This window comes from Sciurus carolinensis, chromosome 8 (assembly GCF_902686445.1).
Source record: "Sciurus carolinensis chromosome 8, mSciCar1.2, whole genome shotgun sequence".
Classification (NCBI taxonomy): domain Eukaryota; kingdom Metazoa; phylum Chordata; class Mammalia; order Rodentia; family Sciuridae; genus Sciurus; species Sciurus carolinensis.
Window position 1 is genome coordinate 1,800,150 of NC_062220.1, and position 27,889 is coordinate 1,828,038.

The 27,889-nt window shown below is 36.5% G+C and overlaps 1 protein-coding gene across 8 annotated transcripts in view; it reads left to right on the forward strand.

Moving 5' to 3' along the window:
- Window positions 1-27,889, forward strand: part of Lmbr1 (limb development membrane protein 1) — a 169,433-nt gene that overhangs the window by 129,285 nt on the left and 12,259 nt on the right. For all 8 annotated transcript variants that reach the window (XR_007109804.1, XR_007109803.1, XM_047561137.1 and 5 more), the window contains 5 exons: window positions 349-425; window positions 976-1,053; window positions 4,149-4,222; window positions 4,461-4,551; window positions 5,780-5,846. Coding sequence is in view for 6 of the 8 variants with exons in the window: in XM_047561137.1 (XP_047417093.1) it covers window positions 349-425; window positions 976-1,053; window positions 4,149-4,222; window positions 4,461-4,551; window positions 5,780-5,846 (387 nt within the window). In the remaining 2 variants the exon portion in view is untranslated. The remainder of the gene's footprint in view (window positions 1-348; window positions 426-975; window positions 1,054-4,148; window positions 4,223-4,460; window positions 4,552-5,779; window positions 5,847-27,889) is intronic.

Sequence of the window (27,889 nt, forward strand, 5' to 3'; positions counted from 1 at the left end):
AATGTCTATGTCAGTATGTACAGCTATACCAGATACAAATCTTTCTATATTTCAAAGTAACCTGTACATTTACAATATATTTTTACAATACATTTACAATATATATTTACTTAAAAATGGAATTGCCTTTATAGAGCTAAAATTTAAGCCTCCCAGAATTGAGCTGTTTAACAAAGCTAACTGATTTTAAAACTCTGATTTTTATAATTTGTGAAGGAAAATTTAAGTAATTTATGTTTTTCAAATTGGGAAAAATAACGCATACTACTAATATCATGATGGGATGAAAATATAAATATGGAGAGAATTTTTGGAAATTGCTGAAATTTTTGTCTTTCCTTCTAACAGAGAGGCGAAAAAAAGCTTCAGCATGGGAAAGAAATTTGGTGTATCCTGCTGTTATGATTCTACTTCTTATTGAGACAGTAAGAATGATTTGCCTACTTCATAAAGAATATTATATTTTATTTACTTTAGCATTTGAGTATTGTAGCACTTGGCTAAATGGTTTCTAGTAACTGGTTTTCTATCAACAAGATAAAATGCATTTATACCTTTGATAGAGTAAAAATAGAAGTTAATGCCAATTAGAAAAAGCCTTCTATTGTCTCTTTCCTCAGAAATTCAGACTTCTGTTTCACTTGAGAAAACAACATGTTGTAGATACCCTACTTTAAAATTGAAATTAGTTCTGTTAATACTTTATATGTCCGAGGTCTGTAGCATTGTGGGTTTCCAGTTGGTGAGACTATTTAGTAAATGGGTCTATCACATTATCTTTTGTCACAAGCTTTGAAATTATAATAGTTTTAGAATTTTAAAGAATTTTCCCTGTAGCATTTATGCGGTCTGCTTTGTATGTAGAATTTGGTCTAGGCTTCGTTTCCTCTGTCTGAAGCCTGCATTTGGTCATGTAGGCTTTATTATCTGTATATTGGAATCAAAAGCTGACCAAGCTCAATCTTTGTGTTGTAGTCCATCTCGGTCCTGCTGGTGGCCTGTAATATTCTCTGCCTGCTTGTTGATGAAACAGCAATGCCAAAGGGAGCAAGGGTATAGTAAAGTGCTTTCCTCTCTTTTGCAAAAGTGTTCTGTGTATAACCTGAGTGTTTCCAGTAAGTGAATGAAAACATTTGCCTTTCTGTATGTGTTGTCAAGTTGTATGAATTTCTTTATAGAAAGAGCTTTCAAATAGTGTTTTTTATAAATTTTGATTTGTCTAATTTTTTTTTTTTTACTTTGAATTGTCCTTTTTTTTCCAGGTTGTGGAGTTCTTTTTAGATTCTGTTTCAGAGTTAAACTTGGTTTTACTGAAATTCCTGTTGAAGATCCTTTAAGAAAATGTATACGCTAAAATAATGATGTATAAAGAGTATACACCCGTTAGACTCATTGGATTTTTTTTTTTTTAAACCCAGGGCTTCATGCATGCTAGGCAAGCACTTTACCACTAAGCTGCACCCCCAGTCTACTCACTGGATTTTTGAAAGACCCAAGTATATAGCTATAGGAACTTATATTTTAAAAAGTATCACATATTATGTGAAACTATAACAAAGTGTAGAGTTACTGGTGAAAAATCAAATGTACTTCTTTTCATGAATTAACTTTTTTTCTGATTTAAAAATCGATGTTATTAAATTCTATTGATGAGCCTATTTGAATGTATTTTCCATATATAATGCAGTTACTATGAAGTATTCATATTTGGCATTCTTTTTCTAGATATGTCTATAAAATTTTGAATTCTTAAAATGGCATTTAAATTTTGAAATTTTATTGTGTTTTTCCCAAGTCATCAGCTTTTTAATTCCCCATAGTCATGACTTTAAAACTCTCCAGATTCATGTTACCACTGATCTCTCTCTGACCCAGATGACATACCTTTATCTTTCATAGAGAAAAGCCATTGTCTGTCTTAATTCTTACCCTTCAGTTTGAGACAAAGATACCCTGTTCTTTCAAAGACAGATTTCTTTTTTTGGGGTGAGGGTATCAGGGATTAAATTCAGGGGCACTTGACTACTGAGCCACATCCGCAGCCCTATTTTCAGAGACAGGGTCTCACTGAGTTGCTTAGCACCTTGTTATTGCTGAGGCTGGCTTTGAACTCGAGATCATCTTGCCTCAGCCCCCGAGCCGCTGGGATTATGTGTGTGCACCACTGTGCCCAGCTCTCAAAGACTGATTTCTTTGGTCATTTTCTTGATACACCCAACCACCAACCTGCTTGGGGCCTTGTGCCATCTGCCATTGCTATCACCTCTCTTAGTTGTGCAGACTTACTGACTTCCCAGGTGCCTCATTCTGCAAACAAACAAATGGTGGTACTTTACCATCTCAGCCTTGTCTTTGTCTCTTGATTATACCCAAGCCCCTGGGGTGACCAGGAAGTCACTTCTGTATTGACTTTCTGTTGACTCTTTAATCCATTTTAATATGCTATCAAGACAAGAGCTATAAGTCCCAAGCTCTGTGGTACTTTTTTGCATCATCCTCCTGAGTGCATAGTAGAGTGACTTGTCCCTTTAGGGGCTTCCTGTATGATTGTATAAATACATTTTTTCATTTAAATCCTGTTATAGCCTTCACTTAAAATGGAATATTCCATTTTGGTCAACTTGCCTTTGCAGGGGAGTAAAGTAATATTTTTTCCTCACCCAGCATAAGGTTCATGACCGCGGTCCCTATACCAAAAGACAGTAAAGGAAAAGTGGTCATATTTATTTAACATAAGTTTTACGTGACACAGGAGCCTTCAGAAATGGAGACCCAAAGAATCAGGGAACCCTGTGTCTTTATTCTCAGGTTTGAAGCAAATTGCTCAATGGTGGGAAGTGTGGTGGTCCTAAGAGGATGTGGTTTACTTGGTATGTCCCTTGTCTTCAGAGAGGGGGATTCTCCTGTCTCTGGGTTTAGAGAAAACCTAAAGTCCTCCCTGTGTCCCTCCCTACAACAAGTGTCCCATGGCCTGCTTCAGAGAATACTGGGAGGTCAGAGAGTGATCTTTGTAAGTTTTCTCAATACCAAGGTGCCAGGTTTGGGGTAACATGTCCTAAAGACTATCCCTGTCTGTTGATATCATTCATTTTCTCTTTAAAATATTGGCAAGAAATTCATAAATTCCTTACCTTTACTTTGTTCATATCTGAAATTTTCATGGCTACTCTTAGATTTTTTGCCAAAATTTGAATGGATATAAAATATATATGATAGTATTTATTGGTTTATTTTTTATTAGTCTGACTACATATTTTTTCTTATCTCTGGTGGTGTTTAAACTGACTAAATAACAACAATTCATATTCAGATCATTCCTTTAATATTTAGTTAATAAGCTTTGAAAATATTGTTTGTACTTTACTAGGGAATGATATTTTGCCTGTCAGAACTCATTAAATGAATATTATTTGTCTGGTTTGATTTTTTGTTTTGTTTTGTTTTTTGGGTGCTGGGGATTGAACCCAGGGCCTTGTGCTTACAAGGCAAGCACTCTACCGACTGAGCTAACTCCCCAGCCCCTGGTTTGATTTTTTTATTTTTATTTTTTAAGTTCTAGGTAAAGATTGGTTTTGAAATAAATATGTTTAGGAAAAAAATATGCATTAATTTTTAAAAATCTGTGTTAAGTTATATCTTTTATAACTCTTGAGTTCCTAAGGAAGATTTGGGAAAGGGAAAAAGGATATGTATCACTTTCTTTCTAAGTTTAACTTAAATTTTACACTTTTAATTTGTGTAATTCTGTATGTTTCCCCCAGCCTTCAGATGAGTATATTTTTCTATCCCTAATGTAACATTCTATTTGTAAAACATTCCTCCCAAGAACATTCAAATTTTTTTCTCAAGTAGCAAATTGCTCCACTTGATAACAGTAAGCATAATAATATCATTTTGGCAAGTAAATTAAATTACATTTGAGGTAAATCAGATTTTGTTTTTGAGCTTGTTAAAATTGTTAACATGATAACTGAATTTGTTGATGGACTCCGTGTGATGTCATATTTCATTGACCTTTGAAAGCCTTTATGTTATTTCAAGGTATTCAATATTCTTAGTTTCAACTCTTAGGTTCATGAAACAACAGTTTTAGGAAAACCAAATATAATGGTGTCAGTGGATTCTGAAAAATGTTTTTTCTCCCCCAGGGGCCTGGAATAGGAAATGCCTCTCTCTCTACGTTTGGTTTTGTGGGAGCTGCACTTGAAATCATTTTGATTTTGTATCCTTTCTTTAACTGAATTTTCTGTCTGTTAACAAGTTTTCTATCTCGTTTCTGGGACAGTGGTAATTTACTAAGACACTTGTCTAGAAAAAAAAAACAGTTCAGTCTTCCCCCAGCACTCAAAGTGGAATTTTGTTTTGTTTTGTTTTTGCTGTGGGCCTTAAGACCTTCGGGAGGCTGCTGAGAACACATGGAGACTCGCATTCTTCTGGAGAGTTTTCCTTGATTCTCACAGCTATCTTATGGTGTCTTCTGTTGTTGGTTTCTATAGTCTCCGATTTTTTGGAAACTTTACACCCAGGAAGGATGACACAACTATGACAAAGGTAAGGTAAAGTCTGAGGAGACTGTGGTCCTCTTTTGCCTTCCAGGACAAACGAACTGTTTTATTTAGTAATTGCTCCGAATGGTTCATCTGCTGTGATAGGTGTTTGTTTGCAAGTTACGTAAACACAGACGGAAAGATTCTCAGAATGCTGAGTGAGTGGGAAAAGGATGGGCGCTGTTTAATTTGGATGGGGTCCATTCACTTGTAAATGCGCAGAACTGCAGAGCTGGTTCACTAGCTATAGAAGGTCCTGAAAGGACTCTTTTGCCTATAAAGAAAATGTAGTGCTAATGAGTAACTTTGATTGTACTAAATGTATGTACTTCAGGGAGCTTGTTTGAAATCTGAAGAACTTAGTTGCTACAAGTAGTAGAGACAAAGTATTTCAAATTTGAATAATTAAAGTAAGTTGGAAGAGTTTTTATTCAGAGACATTTTATAGTCAGGCTAATTTGACTTTCTACAATGTGTCACTGGCTTCAAAATAATAAAGGCTGTTATCTTATATAGTGATTGAATCTCTGGAAAATGTTCCCACAGGCTGACAAAGAATGACTAATAAGAGTTGCTGGCTTACTTTTTTTTGCCATTGTATATTTCTGCTTTTTAACGTATTTAAAAAGGAGAAGATATATTACATATATTTATTTACACACATATATAGTGTTACAACTTTTTAAAGTCAGTAAGTAGGTGAGGTTTTTTATCTAGTATCTAGTTTAAGTGATAATAAGTATTAATAAATATTTCGCTGCTCTTGTTAAATATGAACAAATAAGCCTAGGATACATTGAAAATGAGTGACTAGGGTTTAGATGTTTAAGTAGCAGGCACTTTTAAAATCAGATCTTACAATAAATATATTAGTAGATCTTATATAATAGAAATTGAGTGGTAATCTGGCTTTAAAAATATGGTAAGAAGAATTAAATGTATTCTTTTTTATTAGACAAGCAAAGCTTGTAATGTGAAATGCATTGTCTAAGTGAATAGTAACATGTGTTCTATAACTGTATGTGTGTGCCAGGTACTGTAAATATTTTCTAGAATTCACAGATATAACAACATTTGTAGAAAAAAGTTTTACTCTTTCGCAATTCTGTACTGAGTAGTCAGCATCATTGTGAAGCTGGCTGGCTGCAGCAGGTGGCTGTGCTGCACAGTGATCCTGAGTGTTGTTGCTTTAACTGTCATTGCCCAGTATTCTTTCTGATTTCTCCCCACAGATCATTGGTAATTGTGTATCAATCTTAGTCTTGAGCTCTGCTCTACCTGTGATGTCAAGAACTCTGGGTGAGTTTGAGAAGTGTTCATTTAAAACCTTCTTTCTTAAAGATACTGTTTCTAAACCTTCTTAACTTTCATTTTCTCAACTCTTTCAGAAAGATAACCTTTAAAATATAATGTTTCTTCCTATATTATATTATACATTTAGTTTTGTACTTAATTTAGGTATATGACCATACCAAGACAAGCACTTGCATCAAATAAAAACCTTTTATTATTATTTTTAACATTTAAAGCATTCCTTCTCCAAACAATAGACTGTTTTTTTCCCCCTTACTCATTCACAGTTAGCTTTTGAATCGTCTAGTGAGGAAACTGGCTTTAAAAAAAAAGTTTAACATCTTAGAAAATATTAAACTAATATGTCCTTTTTGAATGTAAAATTTAGTATGTGGTTTAAAAAACTGGAAATTTGTAAACTCATTTTATGTTGCTTTGTGTTCATGAAAATAGAGTTGAAAAATATGCACAGTACAGTGTCTGAAAGCATATACTGGTTCCAAGGATGTCCGTTGGTCCTTCAGTCTCTTTTTGCCTGTCATTCATATCATTTCCTTAAAAATTTGTCATTGTACAGACGATTCTGATCATCTTTTAGAAGTAGGACTGATTTCTGTTTTGTCACTGAAATAATTAAGTCTTCATTTGACCTTCTTATCTTTATAAAGTATTAATTGTAGACTGTTCAGTTCTTGGCCAAATATTATTTCAAACAAAACTTTCTATTGGGCAGTTTTGTTGAATTTTCTAGACTTAGGTTTTAACTTAAGAAATTAATGATTACAAAAATATCATCAGTAAACTTCAGCAACTTGCTCAGCAATAATTGTAGTCCCTCTGAGTTGCTTCTGAGTTAGCTATCATGCTGTCTCCATTTTTGATTCAAGGCTAGTGGCCATCAGCAGTGCAGACTGTGCATGAAGTGGGAGCTTTGTAGTTATCTTCATAATTTTTATGAAGATTTCATTTCTTAATAGAAGGTGTAAAGTGGACTGCTATTCCACAGTCTGATTGAAAGCCCATTTGCTTAGTGATCTTATTTCTTTTGTATCTGCTCTGTAGGACCTGTTGTTTGGACATCAGCTTGTGGTGTGCTAATCTTGAAAATGCCAAAAGTGTTCATGTTACTACCCTGATTGAAAGCTACATGTTATCATGTGTTATGGCAGTTCATCAAATAATTTTGGTGATATGACAGCCACCCTACCATTTAAACATTTAGGAAACTTATTTACTATGCTCTGTTATTTAAGATTAGTTGCTAATTATTAATATATATTGATTTTATGGAGAAAATTACATGCTGAATATAGTTTTAATAAAAAGAAAACAATTCAGTGGCAAAATTCACTTTTTGAGGACTGACAAATTAAATTCCTGAGTAGTTTTCCATAGAGCTAAATAAAAAGGAAGAAAAAGAAAGAAAGATGGAACAATTAAGATGCAGCTAACAAATGCCGGGACCCAGCTGTCCAAACAGGATTAATGGAGTGCATTAGGGTACAGTGAGTCATGTGGCGCTTTGCAAGGTATCAGCACGCACTGCAGCGCATGCTATGCCCAGTGGCACTGAACAGATGAAAAGAAACAGATAGGCTAAACAGATTCACAGAGGCTTTGCACAGTGTTAAAGCAAATTTCTAAACTAAAAGATAAAGCTTTATTTTGGTATTATGGGAAATGCAAACTAGAGAGTTACTTTGTAATTCCTCTATTAACCCTTTAGAATTGAGTCTTTGATTTTAAGAAGGTAAAATATAGAGAATTGTCATGAATATTATCCTAGTGTATAGCAGGAATTCAATTTACTAGCTGAAAAGCTTATAAGACTAGAATAGAGAATGTATTTAACAATCAAATTCCAAGCTGTGAAATTTTCCACTCTTTTCTCCTCGCCTCTCACAAGGAAATCTGACCTTACGTGGTCTCATTTGCTCTTGCAGGATCAGCCAGCAGTGTCTCATCACTTAGGTGAAATCAGAGAGACAGTAACAAGGAGAATCATAATTTACTGCATAATGCAGTTTTCCTCTTATTTCAATAATTTTCTAGTGAAGACTGTAATTTTAATTGGAAATTGAAAATACTTTGAACTCAGTAAGATTAATTTGGCGATATTTTTGCTTCGAAAATGAAAGATGTTGTATGGGTGTTTTTTTCTTTCTAAAAAATTGCTGACTGCTATTAGTGCTATATCACAGGCATTGTAAATTATAGCTTTAAGTTCATGATGTGATATAATACATTTATTAAAGAATTCCTTTTAAATTTTAAAGCTTGCTAACATTTGAATGTGGAAAATTTTGTACTAATTGGAAAGTCACCACTAAATAAATTTAATAAGCATATCATTTGCTACAAAGAATTAAGTTATAAGGAATGTTTTGACCAGGTATTTTAATCAAATATAATGATAGTTTTATTGCCCATAGGAAGTACAAAGACTCTTCTTAAAATTTTGTGTTTGAACCCTTTAAAGCCCTATAAAAGCCCTGAAAAGTTCTGGGCCATGCTAGTGCTCCCAAACATTTTTTTTGCTGAACATTTAGACTTTAGTTTTGAAGAATCCAAATTGGGTGCGTGGGGGGGATTTGATGTCCATACTTTCAGTAAACAGTTTGCTATTTAGTTTAATGAACTCTCAAAGCAGTAAGAGGAGATGGTTGCAAACAGCGTTCAGATAGGATCAAACCGGTTATCTGTAAATGTCTTAACTTCTCAATAATGAAATAGTTTAAGAGGTTGCAGTGAATTCTCTAAGAATAGAGAATTGTGTGGTTGTTGTCGTGTTCTTCATTGTGCTTCATCAAGAAAACAATAAAAGGTTGACATCTTTTCATTACTCTTCATTTGAAATCTCTAACAAGAAGGGGGAATCTTTCTCAAATGCAAACAAACAACAGTCTTTGAAATACTTTTGCTAATTTCTACTTCAGAAATATTTTTACTTATTTTTTAAAAATTCTGGATGATCTTTCTTACATGAAATGTGTAAAGCCCAAATACAGATTTTTTTAAAAGTGTTTTTTGGTATTATAATAAAAATATTGGTTGAAATCAACTTGAATTTATTTTTAGTATGTCCACATATTTCTCATCCAGGTCCATGCAGCCTGCAGTCTGTCACCCAGGCAGGAGCTAGGATGGATTATTCTCTTTTGTTCTCTGATGAAGGGATCTTGTTAAAAAGTGGTCTTTTTTTGGAGAAGGCTTTATTTGAGGTTTTTTGAATATGCTACTAATCTTTACCCTCAGTTATCCCTCTTCATTTCTCCTTGTAAAATGGAAATAAATGATCCTTTCACAGATGCTTAGCAATGGCAAATTATGATATTGATGTAAAAGTAATTTCAAAACCCATATTGAAAGTTTCTCACCAAAAAATATTGAATGGCTTAATTATATTCAGATATATTACAGAAAATAATAAGTGAGTGGAAATAATTAACCTTTGATTATTGATGTTCTTAAAACAAACTACAAATTTGTATATGTAGTTAGGAATTTTAAGAATAAAATAATTCTTAAAAAGTATTTTATGTCAAATGTCTAAGAGGAACTAATGATAACTAACAATAACTCCCTGGAAATTTATGTTCCCTGTGTCTCCTTGTCCTGTTTTTGATTTGCACTTATTTAGGGAGATTGAAAGATGGTCTGAGAAAGTGTCACATTGTTCAAATGAATCTAAATTTATCCATCTGTTGATAATCAGATACCTTAAAGTTAGTTTGCTACAAAATAAAATAAGTTTCATATGAAAATAATCTCAGTTAGGATCAGTTAGCCAGAAGGAACCTGAAGAGGGCATTTTAAAAATGTTACAGTTAATATATTACTTAAAACTAGACAATTATAATAAGGGTCTAACTTGTACTAAGAATTAAGACCCTTAACCCGAGAATCCTAATAGTATACGTGCACAGTCAACTGTGAGAGAGATGAATAAATTATCTTGATTGTAAGAAAGTTAGTTTTTAATCTTTATATTAGGAAGCATATGAATACATTGTCCTTATAAAGAATGTTAAAAGTTAGATTTCAGACTAGAATGACTTCTGACCACCAGTTTGAATCTTAGTCCCTTCTTGTTAGTTTCCAGAAACCATTTTGGTTTATAGGTTTTCAAATCTTATTCTGTAAACATGTGGATGTGGGTGTGTACTCTGTAGGAAATTTTAACTCACCTGGATATGACTTTGTTTCTAATTCTTTTGTTGGCATTCTTGTTCCTTTTGATGACTCTCGACTTGTGTGCTGCCCAATGGGAGTTAAAAGAAGAAAAGGTTTTGAAACCATTTCCTCTGTCAGAACTCAGTCATCTGAAACTGAACCTCAAACCAAAATATGTAACTATCTCTTTATGTGTAGGTTACTGGTGACCTCCTAATTACCTACTCCGGTGGATTCTGATTTTACCTTAATTAATCTGGCATTTGCTGTTTGTACTCCTGGCCCTCCCCATCGCCTCTTCATTTCTGATCACCAAGGCCCTCTTTTCTCCTCCTTCTGTAGCTGTGCTACTGTGTACCTACTACAACACATCACTTGTTCCCCATCCAAACCTTCAACTTCCTACCCACCCTAAGATAAGCAGAGGTGCCCAGCTCTGCTCCATGGGGCTTAGGCTCATGCGCTTTAAACCTTGTGTTGTAACTCCTGAGTTTCTCAAAGATCTTTACATTACTTCAAGGACAAGGCCCTGTTTCCTGCATCTTTTTATCCTTTACAGCATTTGTTAGTGTTTGTGATGTGAGTGGGTGCTTCTTGTTGAGCATGGACTGTGTTCTTAGAGTAGATGAACCAAGATATTCCATTAGTCTTGATTCCATCCTGCTTTTCATTTTTGAAAATTTAGTTTTTCAAAGTTTTTTATTTGTTCTTTTTAGTTATACAGAATATATTTTCACATATCATACATACATGGAGTGTAACTTCCCATTTTTGTGGTTGTACATGATATGAACATAGAAAAGTAATGTCCAATTCATTTACTGTCTTTCCCATTCCCATCCCCCAACTCCACTCTTGTCCAATCTGGTGAACCCCCCTGCCCACTGTGTATTAGCATTCACGTTATCAGAGAGAACATTCAGACTTTGGTTTTTTGGGGTTTGCTTATTTCACTTAGCATGGTAATCTCCAGTTCCATCCTTTTAATGGCAAATGCCATAATTTCATTCTTCTTTATGACTGAATAATATTCCATTATGTATATGTACTACATTTTCTTTACCCATTCATGTATTGAAAGGCACTTAGGTTGGTTCCATCGCTTAGCTATCTTGAAATGAACCGCTGTAAACAGTGATGTGACTATGTCAGAGTAGTATGCTGATTTTGACTGCTTGTCTTTATTTCCATGTTCTACGCTTGTTTGACCAAGACTTTGAATTTTATTGTTTTAAAAAACCCGTATAACGATAGCCAAATGTGTGGGAAGCTCAAGTGTCTGTCATCAGATAAGTGGATAGTTGTGGCATACACATACAATGAAATGCTATTCAGCCATAAGAAGGAATAATTTCTAAGTGAAGCAAGCTAGTCATAAAGGATTCCACTTACAATAGGTATCTTTTTTTTTTTAAGTTTTCAAGATAATTTTTATTATCTTGAGTAGTCAAATTCATAGAGACAGAAAGTAGAATGGTCATTTCCAGGAGCTGGAGAAGGAGGAAGGAGTTGCTGTTGATGGGTTCAGAGTTTCCGACTTGCAAGGTGAAAAGACTTCTGGCAGTGGATGGTGGTGATGGTCGTACAACAGTGTGAATATGATTAATACTGCTGAACTGTACATTAAAAGTGGGTAGCTATTAAATCTTATGTATCTTCTACTACAATTAAAAACAGAAAATGGGATGACTTACGTGGTATAGTATGGATGAATCTTGAAACAAGGTACTGAATGAAATAGGCCAGACACAAAAGGCCACATGTATGACTGTTGAGATGAAATGTCCGGAATCGGAGAATTCATAGAGACAGAAAGCACATGCGTGGTTGCAAGAGGTGCGTATTGGTGGCTGCAGGTTCCACTTAGAGTGATGCACATGTGCTGGTATGGACAGAGGTGGTGGGGGGTCAGTGTTGTGAGTGTCCAGTGCCTTTGGGTCATTTATTTAAAATGATTAATTTGGGCTGGGGTTGTGGCTCAGTGGCAGAGCACTTGCCTAGCACATGCAAGGCACTCGGTTCGATTCTCAGCACCACATTTAAATAAATAAATAAAATAAGGTGCACTGCCAACTAATATATATATATATATTAATATATATATATATTAATATATATATATATATATAAATAAAATGGTCAATTCTGTGCTGTGTGAATTACACCTCAGTAAGTTATTAAAAAGGGAAGAGTGTTACCCAGTGAATACTCTGGTTTTCTTCACTGTTTCCCCACCATGACATTATGAATCCTGAGACCTACCTACTTTTAACAATCTAAGTCACTTTCTCTCATTCATCTTCCAGTGCCACACATGTGATGGGCAAGGAGCAGGCAGGAAGGACACTGCAGGTGGCTTTTGCAGTGTAGCAGAGTCCTGCCATGGAGGGCCTCCTCTGTCCCTTCTCTGTTCAGTCTACTCATGGTTGAAAGGCTGGTCCATCCCCACCACACCCAGTCCCTCCATGGTGAAAGCGTGGCACTGTTTCCCGTGCTCCAAATGCTGCAGGGGCTTTTGCCACTCAGACAGTGCCCAGCCTCCTTAAGGGGTACTTTGCCCTTTTATACCCAGCCCTGCCTGCATCTCCTGCCACTCCAGAGTCACACTTCAAGCTGCTGTTAATAAGGGCATGCTCCTCAGTGTGTTGGGCAGGAAGCGCGCCTGGTGTGCCTGCTCTGCCCTTGAACACACTGCTTCATCTACCCCCAGTGTTTTCCACTCCTTGCCAGGTGGGACCTGCCTTGCCCAGCACCTGACATGGTGCTCAAGGCGGCTCATGAGCTCAGTGGGCAGTTTCCAGGAGCCTTCCCTCTGCCCTTTCTTCTTATCCCTTCCTGCTCTCAGAACACAACCAGACATGCTGTGTCACACGGTATCCTAATCACTTCGTTTCTTTTCCTGACAGAGCAGGAAAGGAGCCTGCTCCGCCCATCTTGCCATGCATGCAGCAGGTTATGCTTCCCTCTCAGCTGCTCAGACACGCTGGAAACACTGCATGTCTTGAAAGCTTCTCTTCCTGAGAAGGCACTGAGTTCTAGGAGGGGAATAAATGTCTTACATTAGGTAACTCATCCAGTACCTGTATAGTGTTAAGAATATGGTAGAAAGTTTAAAAAAAAAAAAAAAGCCTTTAATGTAATTCATGACACAAATACAGAAATACAGTTTCTTATTATTGTTTCAAGGACTGAGCCATATACTAATATATCCATGCAGGATATTGGTTATATCATCTGAGCTTAATAAATACATTGAAATAGTTTTATTGAGGTATCATTAGCATGCAATTAACTGCATGTATTTAAAGTACAGTCTGATAAACTTTGGCTTATATGTGCAGTCAAGACCAACAACATGCCAGTCGCCCTCAAATATTGGCCCCATGTATTTTTTTCCCTTACACCAACTCCCCATCACTACTACCAGGCAACCAGAGACCTGTCTTTTTTTATAAAGAGCAGTTTTAGGTTCACAATCTAATTGAGAGGAAGGCACAGAGATTTCTCACATACTCAGTATTCCCATGCATGCATAACCTCCCCATTATCACTGTCTGTCTGTTACAACTGCAGTCCTGCATGGGCCCTCCATGCCACCCAGAGTACATAGTGTACACTAATGTTCATGCTTGGTGTTGTGCATCCTGTGGGTTTGCGCACAGGCATAGTAATGTGTGTCCACTACTGCCCAGAAGTCCTCGTGCGCCCCTCTTCATCCCAGCCCCAAGCCCCTGGCAACCACTGATCTTTTTACTGTTTCTGTAGTTTTGACTTTTCCAGAGTGTCATATAGATGGAATCGTAGTGTATACAGCCTTTCAGAGTAGCTGATTTCACCTAGCAGCAGCATTACTGGCCCTCTGTGTCTTTTTATGACTTGATAGTGCTTTTCTTTTTGTTGATGAATACATCCTGGTGTTTGTTCATCCTTCTATGGAAGGACATTTTGGTTGCTTCCTGTTTGGGAAAGTTATGAATAAAGTTGCCATATATATTTGAAGGTTTTTAATTTTCAACTCACTTGGATAAATACCAAGGAGCATGACACACTAGTAAGAGCTGTTACTTTTGTCACAAAGTGGCTGTGCTGTTTTGCATTGCCACCAGCTAAATGAAAGGCCCTGCTGCTCCACCTCCTCACCAGCACTTGGAGTTGCTAGTGTTCTGAATCTCCGCCATTCCTATAGGGCTTGTTGGGGGCCAGGGAGGAGGAGCGAAAGGGATGAAGAGGCAGAGCACAGAGGCTCCCATTTCTTAGTGCTCCGTATGCAGTTTGAAAGCATGCTCTCTTGGACCTGGTGCCCTTCACTCAGCATGTCTGTTCTAAGGTTCACGCACACGGTCTCAGCAGTGCCTCCTTCTCTTGTTGCCCAGTGGCGTTCCACTGCATGCACACACCACTGCTGATCTCCTCCACTCACCCACTGATGGACCTTAGAAGTATTTACAGCTTTGGGTGTCGTACAGAAAGCTGCTGTCAACAATGTACCCAGGTCTAAATTATGATCCACTATCTGCTGTTGTGCATCCTGTGGGTTTGCGCACAGGCATAGTAATGTGTGTCCACTACTGCCCAGAAGTCCTCGTGCGCCCCTCTTCATCCCAGCCCTGCTCTAAATTCTCTTGAGTAGATAAATAGGAATGGAATGCATGGGTATCTGTTCCATGTTCTCCAAGTTCTTGTACTTTTTGTGTATTCCCATCAGAAGTGTGTGAGAATTCTGGCTCCTCCACGTTTTCACCAATACTTGGGATTGCCGGTTTAGCCTCACACATTCTGACAGCTGTGTAGTGGTATCTTTGTGTGAATTTCACGTGCATTTCCCTGAAGACTTGTGTGCTTATCTGCTTTCTATATTTTCTTTGATAATGAGTCTATGTACACTTTTGCTCATTTTTAAGGTTGGGTTTATTTTCTTACATTTAAACTTTGGGTGCAGTTTATATCTTCTCGATAAAAGTTCTGTATTAGGGTATGCGATTTACAGATTTTTTTCTCATTCAGGGGCATGTTTTTATTTTTTTTTCCCTTAATAATAGCTTTCACAGAGGAGGCATAGTTAATTTTAATGAAATCAAATTTATTATATCTTCTTTTGTGAATTGTGTTTTTGGTGTCATATCTGCCAAATCTTTTTCAGCTAACATCACAAAGATTATCCACATTTCCTTCCAGAAGTTTTATGTATGTTTTTTTTTTTTAAATACTTTGGGCCATGACCCATTTTGGGTTAATTTTTATATAGTATAAGGTGTGGTTTGAAGTTTATTTATTTATTTATTTTGCAGATGAGTAATTATTCCAGCATTGTTCTTTGAAAAGTCTACAGAATTACCTTTGAACTTTATTGAAAATCAGTTTTCAATCTACATATGGCTAAGGGTCCATTTTTCAAAGTTGTCATAGTTATTCTGAGTTCTTTGCATTCCCATATTACTTTTTTTTTTGTACTGGGAATTGAACTTAGGGGCACTCTACCACTGAGCCACATCCCCAGCCCTATTTTGTATTTTATTTAGAGATAGGGTCTAACTTTGCTTGCCTCACTTTTGCTGAGGCTGACTTTGAACTCATAATCTTCCTGTCTCAGCCTCCTGAGCTGCTGGGTCCCATATTACTTTTAAAATTAGGTTGCCATTTTTACTTTTAAAATTAGGTTGAGATTGTGTCAAATCTATGAAACACCCTGATACCCAAACCAGACAAAGACACATTAAGGAAAGAAAACTTCAGACCAATATCCCTGATGAACATAGATGCAAAAATTCTCAATAAAATTCTGGCACCTCGCATACAAAAACATATTAAAATGATAGTGGATCATAATCAAGTGGGGTTCATCCCAGATACAGGGTTGGTTCAATATATAGAAAACAATAAATGTAATTTATCATATCAATAGACTTAAAAACAATCATATGATCATCTCAATAGATGCAGAAAAAGCATTTGACAAAATACAGCACTAGAAAAACTAGTGATATTAGGAATATACCTCAACATCATAAAAGCCATATATGCTAAACCCAAGGCCAACATAATACTAGATGAAGAAAAATTGAAAGCATTCCCTCTAAAAACTGGAACAGGACAAGAATGCCCTTTTCACTACTTATGTTCAACATTGTCCTTGAAACTCTAGTCAGAGCAATTAGAAGAAAGAAATTAAAGATATACAAATAGGTAAAGAAGAACTCAAACTATCACTATGTGCAGATGATATGATTATGTATTTGGAAGATCCAGAAAATTCCACTGAAAAACTTCTAGAACTAATAAATGAATTCAGCAAAGTAGCACTATATAAAATCAATACTCATGAATCAAAAACATTCCTATACGTCAGTAATGAATCCACTAAAAGAGAAATAACCCTACCTCATTCACAATTGCCTCAAAAAAAAAAAATACTTGGGAATCAATCTAACAAAAGAGGTGAAGGACTTCTACAATGAAAACTACAGAACACTAAAAAAAGAAATTGAAGAAGACCTTAGAAGATGGACAGACCTCCCATGTTCCTGGATAGGCAGAATTAATATTGTCAAAATGGCCATACTACCAAAAACATTATACAAATTTAATGCAATTCCTATTAAAATCCCAATAATGTTCTTCATAGAACTAGAAAAAGCAATCATGAAATTCATTTGGAAAAATAAGAGACCCAGAATAACAAAGCAATCCTTAGCAAGAAAAGTGAAGCAGGAGGCATCACAATACCAGACTTAAACTATCTACAGAGCTATTGTAATAAAAACAGCAAGGTTTTGGCACCAAAACAGACATGTAGATCAGCGGTACAGAAGAGAAGACATAGAGACAAACCCACATAAATACAGGTATTTCATACTAGACAAAGATACCAAAAACATTCACTAGAGAAAAGATAGCCTATTCAACAAATGGTGCTGGGAAAAATGGAAAACCACATGTAACAAAATGAAATTAAACCCTATCTTTAATCCTACATGAAACTCAACTCACTGTGAATCAAAGACTTAGGTACTAGAACAGAGGCCCTGCAACTACTAGAAGAAAAAGTAGGCCCAGATCTTCACCATGTCTGCCTAGGACCTGAATTCCTTAACCAGACCCCTAAAGTGCAAGAAGTTAAATCAAGAATCAATAAATGGGATGGACTCAAACTCAAAAGTTTCTTTTCAGCAAAAGAAACAATAATGTGAAGGGAGAACCTACAGAATGGGAGAAAATCTTTACCATATGCACCTCAGATAAAGCATTAATCTCTAGGATATATAAAGAACTCAAAAAACTTAACACCCAAAAAACAAAAAACAAAAAACAAAACAAATAACCCAATCAATAAATGGGCTAAGGAACTGAACCGACACTTCACAGAAGGAGAAATACACATGATCAACAAGTATATGAAAAAACATTCAACATTTCTAGCAATTAGAGAAATGCAAATCAAAACTACTCTAAGACTTCATCTCACTCCAAAATGGCAATTTTCAGGAATATAAGCAATGTTGGTGAGGATGTGGGGGAAAAGGCACACTCATACATTGCTGATGGGGTTGCAAATTGGTGCAACCACTCTGGAAAGCAGTATGGAGAGTCCTCAGAAAACTTGGAATGGAACCACCATTTGACCCAGTTATCCCTCGCCTAGGTTTATACCCAAAGGACTTAAAATTAACATACTACAGTGATGCAGCTACATCAATGTTTATAGCAGTTCAACTCACAATAGCTAAACTATGAAACCAATCTAGATGCCCTTCAACAGATGAATGAATAAAGAAAATGTCTATATACACGATGGAATATTACTCAGCTTTAAAGAAAAATGAAATTCTGGCATTTGCTGGTAAATGAATGAAGTTAGAGAATATCATACTAAGTGAAATAAGCTAAAACCAAAAAACCAAAGGCCAAATGCTTTCTCTGATATGCAGGAGATAATTCACAATAAGGAGTGGGGGGATAGGGAAGAATACAGTTATTTTATATTAGGTAGAGGGGAGTGCAAAGAGGGGAGAGTATGGGGGAAGGAAGGGTAGTGGCATGAAACAGACAGTATTACTTCATGTACATGTATGACTGCATGACTGATGTGATCCTGCAATATGTACAGTCAGAGATGAGAGATCACACTCTACTATGTATGATCTATCAAAATGTATAAATGCATTCTACTGTCATGTACAACTAATTAGAACAAATAAAATTAAAAAATTATTGGAAAGGATTAACATTGTTATAATATTGAGTCTTCTGAACAGAGTACACTCAGTTTATTTTGTCTTGTGATACTTTATAGCTTTTGTTGTTCAGATCTGGCCCATATGATGCTGTTGTAAATGATATTTTTAAAAAATTCTGTTCTCAATAGTTCACTGCTAACAATGTAAGTACAGATGGTTTTAATATTTTGATCTTTTATTTTGCAACCTTGGTAAAAACTCACTTAGTTTTATTAGCTGTCTTATAAACTTCATCAGATTTTTTTTCTTAGCAGGGAGGTGGGTCATTGGATTGTGCATTTGAGGTCTGTGTTTTGTCCGTGGTGAGGGGAGTCTCTGTCTCTCTGCTTCCTGCTCATCATGTCCCGAGCCCTGCGCTGCACCACTCTTCTGCCATGGTGCTCTTCCTCACCACAGAGCAATGGAGCTGGCCAGCTATGGACTGAGACCTCTGAAACTATGAACCCCCACATGAACTCTTCCTCCTCTCTTGTTCTTGTCTTGTCTGTGGTGACAGTGGTGAGAAAGCTGACTAATACAGTATCTTTTATTCTGGTTTTGGTATACATATAAAGAATGCTCTCCTTATTCAGAGTATTCTGAAATATACCCTCCTCTTCAGTTTTCTGGATAAGCTTTTGTGGAATCAGATTTTTCCCCTTCATTGCTTGATATAGTTCATCAGTGAAACCATCTAGCTGTGGAATTTGTTTTTTTTTTAGAAAGGTTTTAGTAACAAAATCTTTTATTAATAGAAGGCTGCTGTTTTATCTGTTTCTTATCCAGCAAGCTTTGTTAGTGTCTTTTAAGCAATTTATTTTATCCAACTTGTCAAGCTTATTGACACAAAGTTCTCTTACCATCTATCCTTTTAGTGAAAGTAGATTCTTGCAGTGAAATGATCTTTTGTAGCTGATGCAGGTAATGTATATCTTTTTTTTTTCTGAATAATATGACTAAAGATTTATTGATTTTTATTGATCCTCTCAAAGGACCAGCTTTTGGTTTCATTTATTTTCTCTCTTCCTTTTCTATTTTCTAGTTCACTAATTTGCCCTTTATTTTATCTTTCCTTCTATTTACTTTGGAGTTTATTTTCTCTGATTTTCCTGCTGCCTTGAAATAAAAAGATGGGTTCATTAAGTTGAGGTCTTTTTCCATTTCTGATATTGTCACTTAACACTAAAAAGTTCCTTTTAAGTACTGCTTTGGCTGCCTCCTCCCAGTTTTTATATTAAGTATTTTAATTCTCATTCAGTTCAAAATACTTTCTGATTTAACCTCTTTATTTCTTCTTTGACCCATGAGTTATTTAGAAGTATATTATTCAGTTTCCAAATATTTGGGGGGATGTTCCAGAGATTTGTCTGTTACTGATTTTTAATTTGTTTATTGTTGATTTCATTATGGTGAGGAAATGTATTTTATATGAGCTGAATCATTTTGAATTTATTGAGACTTGCTTTATGGCCCAGAATAAGATCTGTCTTTAGTATGCAATTGAAAAGAAGGTATATCTTGCACGTTCTATAATAAAAGGTGAATTGGGTTGGTGATGTTACTCGCACTCTCTGTATCCTTACTCTTCATTGTTTTAACAGTTACTGAGAGGACAGTTTTGAAATTCTGACTATTTGTGGATCTGTTTATTTCTCCTTATAATTCTGTCAGTTCTTACTTCATGAACTTTGAAGCTGTGGTATAAGATGCATAAATATTTAGGGTTGTTCTGCCTCCTTGATGAGCTTACCCTTTTATAATTAGGACAGTGGTAATGATCTTCCTCATCCTTAGTAATACTCTTTGAAATTCTGTGTTATATTAATGTAGCTGTTTCAGCTCTTTAATTAGTATATTTTTTCCATTCTTAAAATTTTAACCTGCTTGTGTCTTTATATTTAAATAGTTGTGTTTTTGTAAACATATAATTGGATCTGGCTTTTTTAGCTGACCTATCAGTCTCTGTCTTTGCCTTTGGACATGGGAGCCATTCACTCAGAATGTGGTTATTGATATGACTTGGTCTGAATGGACTCTTACAATACTTGTCCCAGTTCTCCTTTGTTCCCTGTTTTCTCTTTATCTGCATTCATCCAGGTAAACTGCATTTAAAAGAGATGATTCTGTTCTATCTACTTTGTTGACTGGTTACTGTAGGATTTGTAGTATAGTGAGATTTATATATAGTTTATCACTGTCTATCAAATAACATGCCATTTAATTTAAGAACCTTATAACAATCTTCTTTCATTCTTCCCTGCCAGTCTTATGCTGCTGTTTTTTTAAAATCAGGTTTATTGTAATATCATTGACATATCCAAATTTTATATATTTAAGGCACACAGTTTGACATTGTGATATATATGTTCTGAAATGATCACTGTGATCAAGCTAACTAGCAGTCATTACCTCTGTGTACTAGTGTGTGTGTTGTGAAAGAATTTGAGATTTATCCTTTTAGCAGATTATAAATATACAATACTGTTTGTTAATTATTGTCACCACACAGTATATCAGATTGTGAGAACTTATTTGTATTACTGAAACTTTGTACCCTTTACTTAATATCACCTAGCTCCCCCAGTTCCTGGCAGCCACCATCCTACGCTCTATATAAATTTGACTATTTTAGATTCCACCTATAAGTGAGATCTTGCAGTATTTGTCTATGTCTGGCCTGTTTCACTTAGCATAATTTCTCTATCCATGTGGTCCTAACTGGCAAGTTTTCCTTCACTTTTAAGACTGAATAATATTCTAGAGGATGTGTGTATGTGTATGTGTGTGTCATTTCTGTATCCATTCTTCTGTTGAAGGACACTTGGAGTGTTTCCATTTCTTGGCCATTGTGAATAATGTTTCAGTGTACAGGGAAATATAGGTATCTTTTTGTGTGATCCTGGTTCAGTTGCTTTGGAGACATCCCCAAAAGTGAGACTGCTGGGTCATGTGTAGTTGTTTTTGATTCTAAAGAATCTTCATACTGTTTTCCGTGGTTGGTCACACTAGTTCACATGCCCATAGCAATGTACAAGTGTCCCTTCAGTATCCTTGCCAACTCTTACTTCTGTCTTTTACTTTTCTGCCTTTCTAACAGTTATGAGGTGTTAGTTCACCATGGTTTGGATTTGCAGTCCCTAATCATGAGAGATATTGAGCATCTTTTTATATATACTTCCGTTGGCCTTTTGTGTTTTCTCTTTTGAGAAGTGTTTTTTTTTTTTTTTAAGTCCTTTGCCTCTTTTAAAGTCAAGTTATTTATATTTTTGGCATTGAGTTGTATGGATTTTAAAATATATATTTTGGATACTAATCCCAAATCAGATATGTGGTTTGCACATATTTTCCCGTCTGTAGGTTGTCTTTTCATTTTGTTGATTGCATCTTTGCTGTGCAGAAGTTTTGGTGTAACCCTACTTGACTGTTTTTGCTTTTATTGTCTAACCTTTGGTGTCATAACCCCCCAAATTATTGCCAGGGTCAGTATCAAGAAGGTCATAAGAATGTTTTCTTCTAAGAATGTTATGGTCATGTGTAAGCCTTCAGTGCATCCAAGTTGATGTGCACACGTGTGCACGTGTGTAGTGTGAGGCGGGGCCTGACTGCATTCTTCTGCATGAGCATGTCCACTTCCCCTCATCACAGCTGAAAAGACTGTCCTTTCCTCATGAGCGTTCTTGGCGTGCTTGGTGTTCTTATGCTCAGCTGATGATGGTTCGTAGATTTATTTCTGGGTTCTAGCTCCTGCCCTGGTTGTCTCTGTGTCTCTTTCGTCAGCACCATACTGTTTTGAGTTTCTGTAGCTTTATAATATAGTTTGAAGTCAGGAGGTGTGGTGCCTACAGTTCTGTTCCTGCTTATGATTGCTTTGGCTTTTGTGGCCTTCTGGAGTTCCAAAGGAATTTTACGATTGTTTTCCTAGTTGTGTTAAAAGACTCCATGAGGAATTTGATACAGGTTCCATTGAATCTGTGGATTTCTTTAAGTAGTATATTTTAACAATATTGTTTCCCTTCATGGGAAATTAATTTTCAGCATACAAATTTTTCACCTCTTTGATCAAGTTAGTGCCTAAGTATTTTGTCCTTTTTGTTAATCGTATTTCTAATTTAAAGGATTGTTTTTGAATAGTTTGTCATCAGTGTATAAAAATCTTGCTGATTTTTGTATGTTGATTTTGTATCCTGCAAGTTTACCAAATTTATTAGTTCTAAGTGTGTGTGTGTGTGTGTGTGTGTGTTTGTGTGTGAGCACATACATGCATGTATGTACTATGTATGTGATTATCATGTTTGCAAACAGAGATAATTTTACTTCTCTTCCAATCTGAATTTCTTTTCTTTATTTCTCTAGTCTAACAGCTCTAACTAGGACTTCAGCACTATATTTGGTAATAGTGACAGGAATGGGCATCTTCTAAGATTCTTCCAGATCTTAGAAGCTTTCAGTTTTTCCCTGTTGATCATGATGTTAGCCATGGGTTTTTCATATGTTGCCTTTAAAATGTTGGGGTAAATTCCTTATATGCCTACTTTGTTGAGAGTTTTTTTTTTTTTTTTTTTTTTTAACATGAAAGGATGCTGTATTTTGTCAGACACTTTTTCTGCATTTATTGAGATGATGTGGTGTTTTTTTTTTTCTTCTTTCATTCTGTTAGGAAATCACATTGGTTGATTTTTATATGCTAAACCTTCCTTGTTACCCATAAGTACCACTTGGTTTTGACATATGATCATTTTAATGTGCTGTTCAATTGTTTGCCAAGATCTTTTACAGGATGTGTTCATCATGGATATTGATTGGCCTATAATTTTCTGTGTCCTCTTTGTCTGGCTCTGGAAGCAGGGTGATACTGGCCTCATAAAATGAGTGGGAGTTTTTCTTCTTCTGTGCTTCAGAAGAGTTTAAGAAGGGTTTGTGCTAGGCATGATTGTGCACGCTCATGATCCCACCTACTTGGGAGGCTGAGGCAGGAGGATTGTAAGTTCCAGGTCAGCTTCAGCAACTTATTGAGACCCTCTCTAAAAATTTAAAAAAGATCTGGGGATATAGCTCAGTGGTAACCCAGGAGTGCTTTACCACTGAGTTGCATTCCCAGCCCTTTTTATTTTTTGAGACAATGTCTCACTAAGTTACTTAGGGTCTCACCAAGTTGCTGAGGCTGGCCTTGAACTTGGGATCTTCCTGTTTCAGCCTACCAAGTTGCTGATGAGCTTTTCTCTACTGGTAGGTTTCTGATTATTGATTCCATTTCCTTATTTGTTATTGGCCTACTTGGACATTTTGTTTCTTTTTGATTCAGTCTTGGTAGGTTGTATGTCTTTGGGAATTTATCCATTTCTTCCAGGTTATCTTATTTGTTGGTATATAATTGTTCATATTAGTCCCTTAGGATCTTTTTCTTTTCTCTGTCATCTATTATAATGATCTTACCTTCAATTCTTTTTTATTTGAGTCTGCTCTCTTTTTTTCTTAACCTTAACAGGAGTTTGTCAATTCTGCCTTTTCAAAAAATCAACATTTTATTTTTATTTTTTATTTTTTTTTGGTACTGAGTGGACCCTTCACCACTGAGCTATATCCTCAATCTCCCTTTTTTTGTTATTTTTTATTTGAGACAGGGTCTTACTGAGTTACTGAGATGGGCCTCAAACTCAAGATCCTTCTGCCTCAGCCTCCCAACTTGCTAGGATTATAGATGTGTGCCACTGCACCCAGATGTTGTGTTGATTTTAAAAAAAATATCTCTTAAAATTTTCATGTATTTCTACTCTAATCAACATTATTTACTTCTTTTGATGCTAACTTTGGGTTTTTCTTTCTTCGTTTCTAATTTCTTGAGTTTTAAAGTTAGTTTGTTTAATTGAGCTCTTCTTAAATGTAGACAGTTGTCACTATGTACATCCCTCTTCTCCCTTGCTGCAGCCTGTAATTTTTGTTAAGCTATATTTGATTCTTGTTCATCTCAAGGTGTTTTTCAGATGAATACACACACACATGTATTAACAGTTGTTACGTCCTCTTGTTGATTTGGCCCTTTGATCATTACATATGACCTTCTTTGTCTCTTTTGACAATTTTTGACTTCAAGTATGTTCTGTCTGATGCTACATGATCACCCCTATCTCTGTTGGGATATTTTTTCCATCCCTGTATTTGACACTATGTGTATGTTCATATGAGTCTTATAAACAGCATGTCACTGAACCTTGGTTTTTTGGAATATTTTTTTAGTTGTCAACGGATCTTTGTTTTATTTATTTATATGCTGTGCTGAGAGTTGAACTCAGTGCCTCACACATGCTAGGCAAGCGCTATACCACTGAGCTGCAACCCAACCCCATGGACCTTGTTTTTATTTACTTGTTTTTTCTCATCAGTCATTCTCTGTGTCTTTTCTCCTTCCCCATGATCAAACCCAGAGCCTCATGCATGCTAGGGAAGTGCTCTAGCACTGAGCTACATTCTTGGCTCTCTATGCCTTTTCATTGGGAAGTTTAACCATTTACATTTAAACTAGTGATAGTTAGGTAAGGACTTACTATTATCATTTGGTTGTTTTCTGTTTTATAGTTTTTAAAAAATTTAACCAGATTTTTTGGATGCATTGTAATTATACAGGATAGTGGAATTTGATGTTATGTATTTATATATGCAATAGTATAATGATGCAGTGTGGTCAGTATTGTTCCCTGGAGCCTTCCTTTCCTTCCACTGGCCCCCTTCCTTCTTCTACTGGTCTCTTTCTATTTTTGTGAGGTCCCACCATCACCACCTCTTTTTTCCTTTTTTCTCTCTGGCTTCCACATATGATAAAAATACATAACCATTGACTTTCTGAGTGTGACTTATTTCATTTAATATGATGCTTTTAAGTTCCATCCATTTTCCTGCAAATGACATAATTTCATTCATCCTTTAGCCAAGTAAGCTGTGCAACTCCTAGAAAATACAGGGTCAAACATATAGGTGTAGGCAATGACTTTCTTATGAGGGCCCCCAAAGCTCAGGAATTAATGCCAAAAATTAATAAGTAGAATGGCATCAAATTAAAAAGCTTCTGCACAGTAAATGAAACAATTAAGAATATGAAGAGAGAACCTACAGAATGGGAGGGAAATTTTTGCTAACTACTCTCCTGACAGAGGATTAATACTTAACAAATAAAGATCTCAAAAAACTGAAACCTAAAAAATCCTAATAACTCAATTAATAAGTTGGCAAATGAGCTGAACACACGTCTCAAAAAGGAGAAATACAAATGGCCAACAAATAAATGAAAAAATGTTCAGCATCTTTAGCAGTTAAGGGAATTCAAATCAAGACTACACTGAAATTTCATCTGACTCCAGTTAGAATGGCTATCATCAAGATATAAGCAATAGTAAATATTGGAGAGGATGTGGAGAAAAAGGAACACTTTTACACTATTGATTGGATTGTAAATTAGTATAACCAGTATGGAAATTAGTGTGGAGGCTCCTCAAAATATTACAGCTATCCCACTCCTTGGTTTTTATCCTAAGGAATAAAAGTCAGCACACTATAGCTACCAATGCACACCCATGTGTATAGCAGCACATTCACAGTAGTCAAACCATGGCAAAACCCCAGTGACAGTCAACAGATGAATGGAAAAAAGGAAATGTGGTGCATGTGATGGCGTTTTATCCCCTTCATTTGTGAAGAGTCGCTTTGCAGAGCATAGTATTCTTGGTGGTCAGTTTTTTTCTTTCAGTACAATGAGTAATGCACCCTTCACTCCTTCCCTTGCAGAGCTTCTGCTGAGAAATCTAATCGTCTTCTAGAGGTTCCCTTGTATGAGATGAGCTGTTTTTCTCTTGCTGCTTTCAGATTTCTGTCCTTGACTTTTAACAGTTAAGTTATAATGTTTCTCAGCATAGACCACCCTTTTAGGTTCACCCTATTTGGAGTTTTGTGGGTTTCTTGAACCTGGTTATATATTTCCCTACCTGGAATAAGGTGAGTTTTCCTCTATTATTTTCTACAATGAGCTTTCTGCCCTGTTTGCTTCTTCTGGGACACTTCTCAAGCATATATCCGTTCGCTTGATGACGCATTGTTAACTTCTGTAGGCTTTGGTCACTTTTTCATTCTTTTTTCTCGTCTGCTTGAAGAAGTTCATGTATCTGTTGTCAGACTCATAAAATCTTCAAATCTGCCATTGAGATTCTTAGTTTCATTATTGTAGTCCTCAGATCCAGAATTTCTATTCGTTCTTTTTGTTTTCTCTTTGTTGAACTTCTCCTTTTGTTTTTGTTTCTTTTTTTATTTTTCTGATTTCATTAAATCGTTTATATGTGTTCTTGTGTAGCTTATGAATTTCTTTTAGAGTAATTTTTTGGGATTCATTGTTAGGCAGGCAATATGTGGATATGGATTTCCTTGTTTTTTACTGGAAGTTCATTGTATTCCTGATTTCTCATTTTCTTGTATCCTTGTGTTGACATCTGTGCAGTTGAGGCAATAGTCAACTTCTAGCCTTCATGGACTGTCTACAGTAAGGAAAGATCTCCAGCTGTGGGGGACATTAGGTCACTGACTAGGAAATGTGTGGGAGTGTGCTGTTGCACTAGGCGTAGGCATAGTGGCATGCACCTGTCAAGTGTGGGATTTGTAGAGGCTTTGGCTCTGTGGGGTGGAGTCTGTGGTGTGGTGGCTCAGACAGCTCTGGGGGTTCAGTGATCAAGTCTGTGTGGATATTGGTTATGACTACCAGGGTTGTTGGAGTCTTCCAGGTGCTGCTGGGTCCAGCAGCATGTTCCTGGTAGGCAGGGGCTGGACCAGCTGTCGGTTGGGGCATATGTAGCATCCAAGGCCAGTGTTTGGGGCTGCAGCTGGCCACTAGCAAACAGAACAGTGGGATCTAGGGCTGGGGGTGTGAGGCAGGGCTAGTTTTAGTGGATACACTGGCTGCGCTAGGTCTTGTGACCAGAGCACCCACACAGTGGTTGCTGGAGCAGTTTTGGGCTCAGTCCGGTGGTGACGGCTCAGGGCAGCTCCATCCACAGACAAAAATCTTGAGACCTCAGTGCCAGAAGCTGCAGGAAGTTGGCAGTGGTTGTGATTGCTGTTGGTTTCTTTAGTGGAAGAATCTATTGGGGTCTGCTTTGAGCAGGCTGCTGGTAACCATGGGTACCTGCCACTTGACTGATATCAGTGGTCTCTGCCCTTTTTTTCCCAGTTGTCTCTGCCTGGCTGTGTTGGACTCCCCTGTGATTTGTGAGTCTGGCACTGCAGCACATCCTTGGTGCAGTGCCCCACCCAGCTGGGGAAGCCAGTGGCTCATCCTGCTCTTCTTGGTGCTGAGGTGCAGGAAAATGAAACTTCTTCCTGCACTTCTCTGTTTCCTTGGCTCTTTGCCTCACCCTGTAGTTCTTCCTCCAAGGTTGCACCTGGCTCTCCCTTGTGGGTCTCTGGTTGTGTTTTCATAGCAGGCAAGGTGTGGTCTTCCTCCGCACCACCCTTCTCTGTCATTCTTGTGCTACTGTTGTCAGATGTTTCACTTTTACACAAGCTGTAAACCTCACAATGCAATGTCTTTGCTTTTACTTTAACCAATGATTTTTTTCTTCAGTGCTGGTGTTCAAATTCAGGTCCTCATGCATGCTAGGCAAATGCCCTACCACTAAGCTACATCTA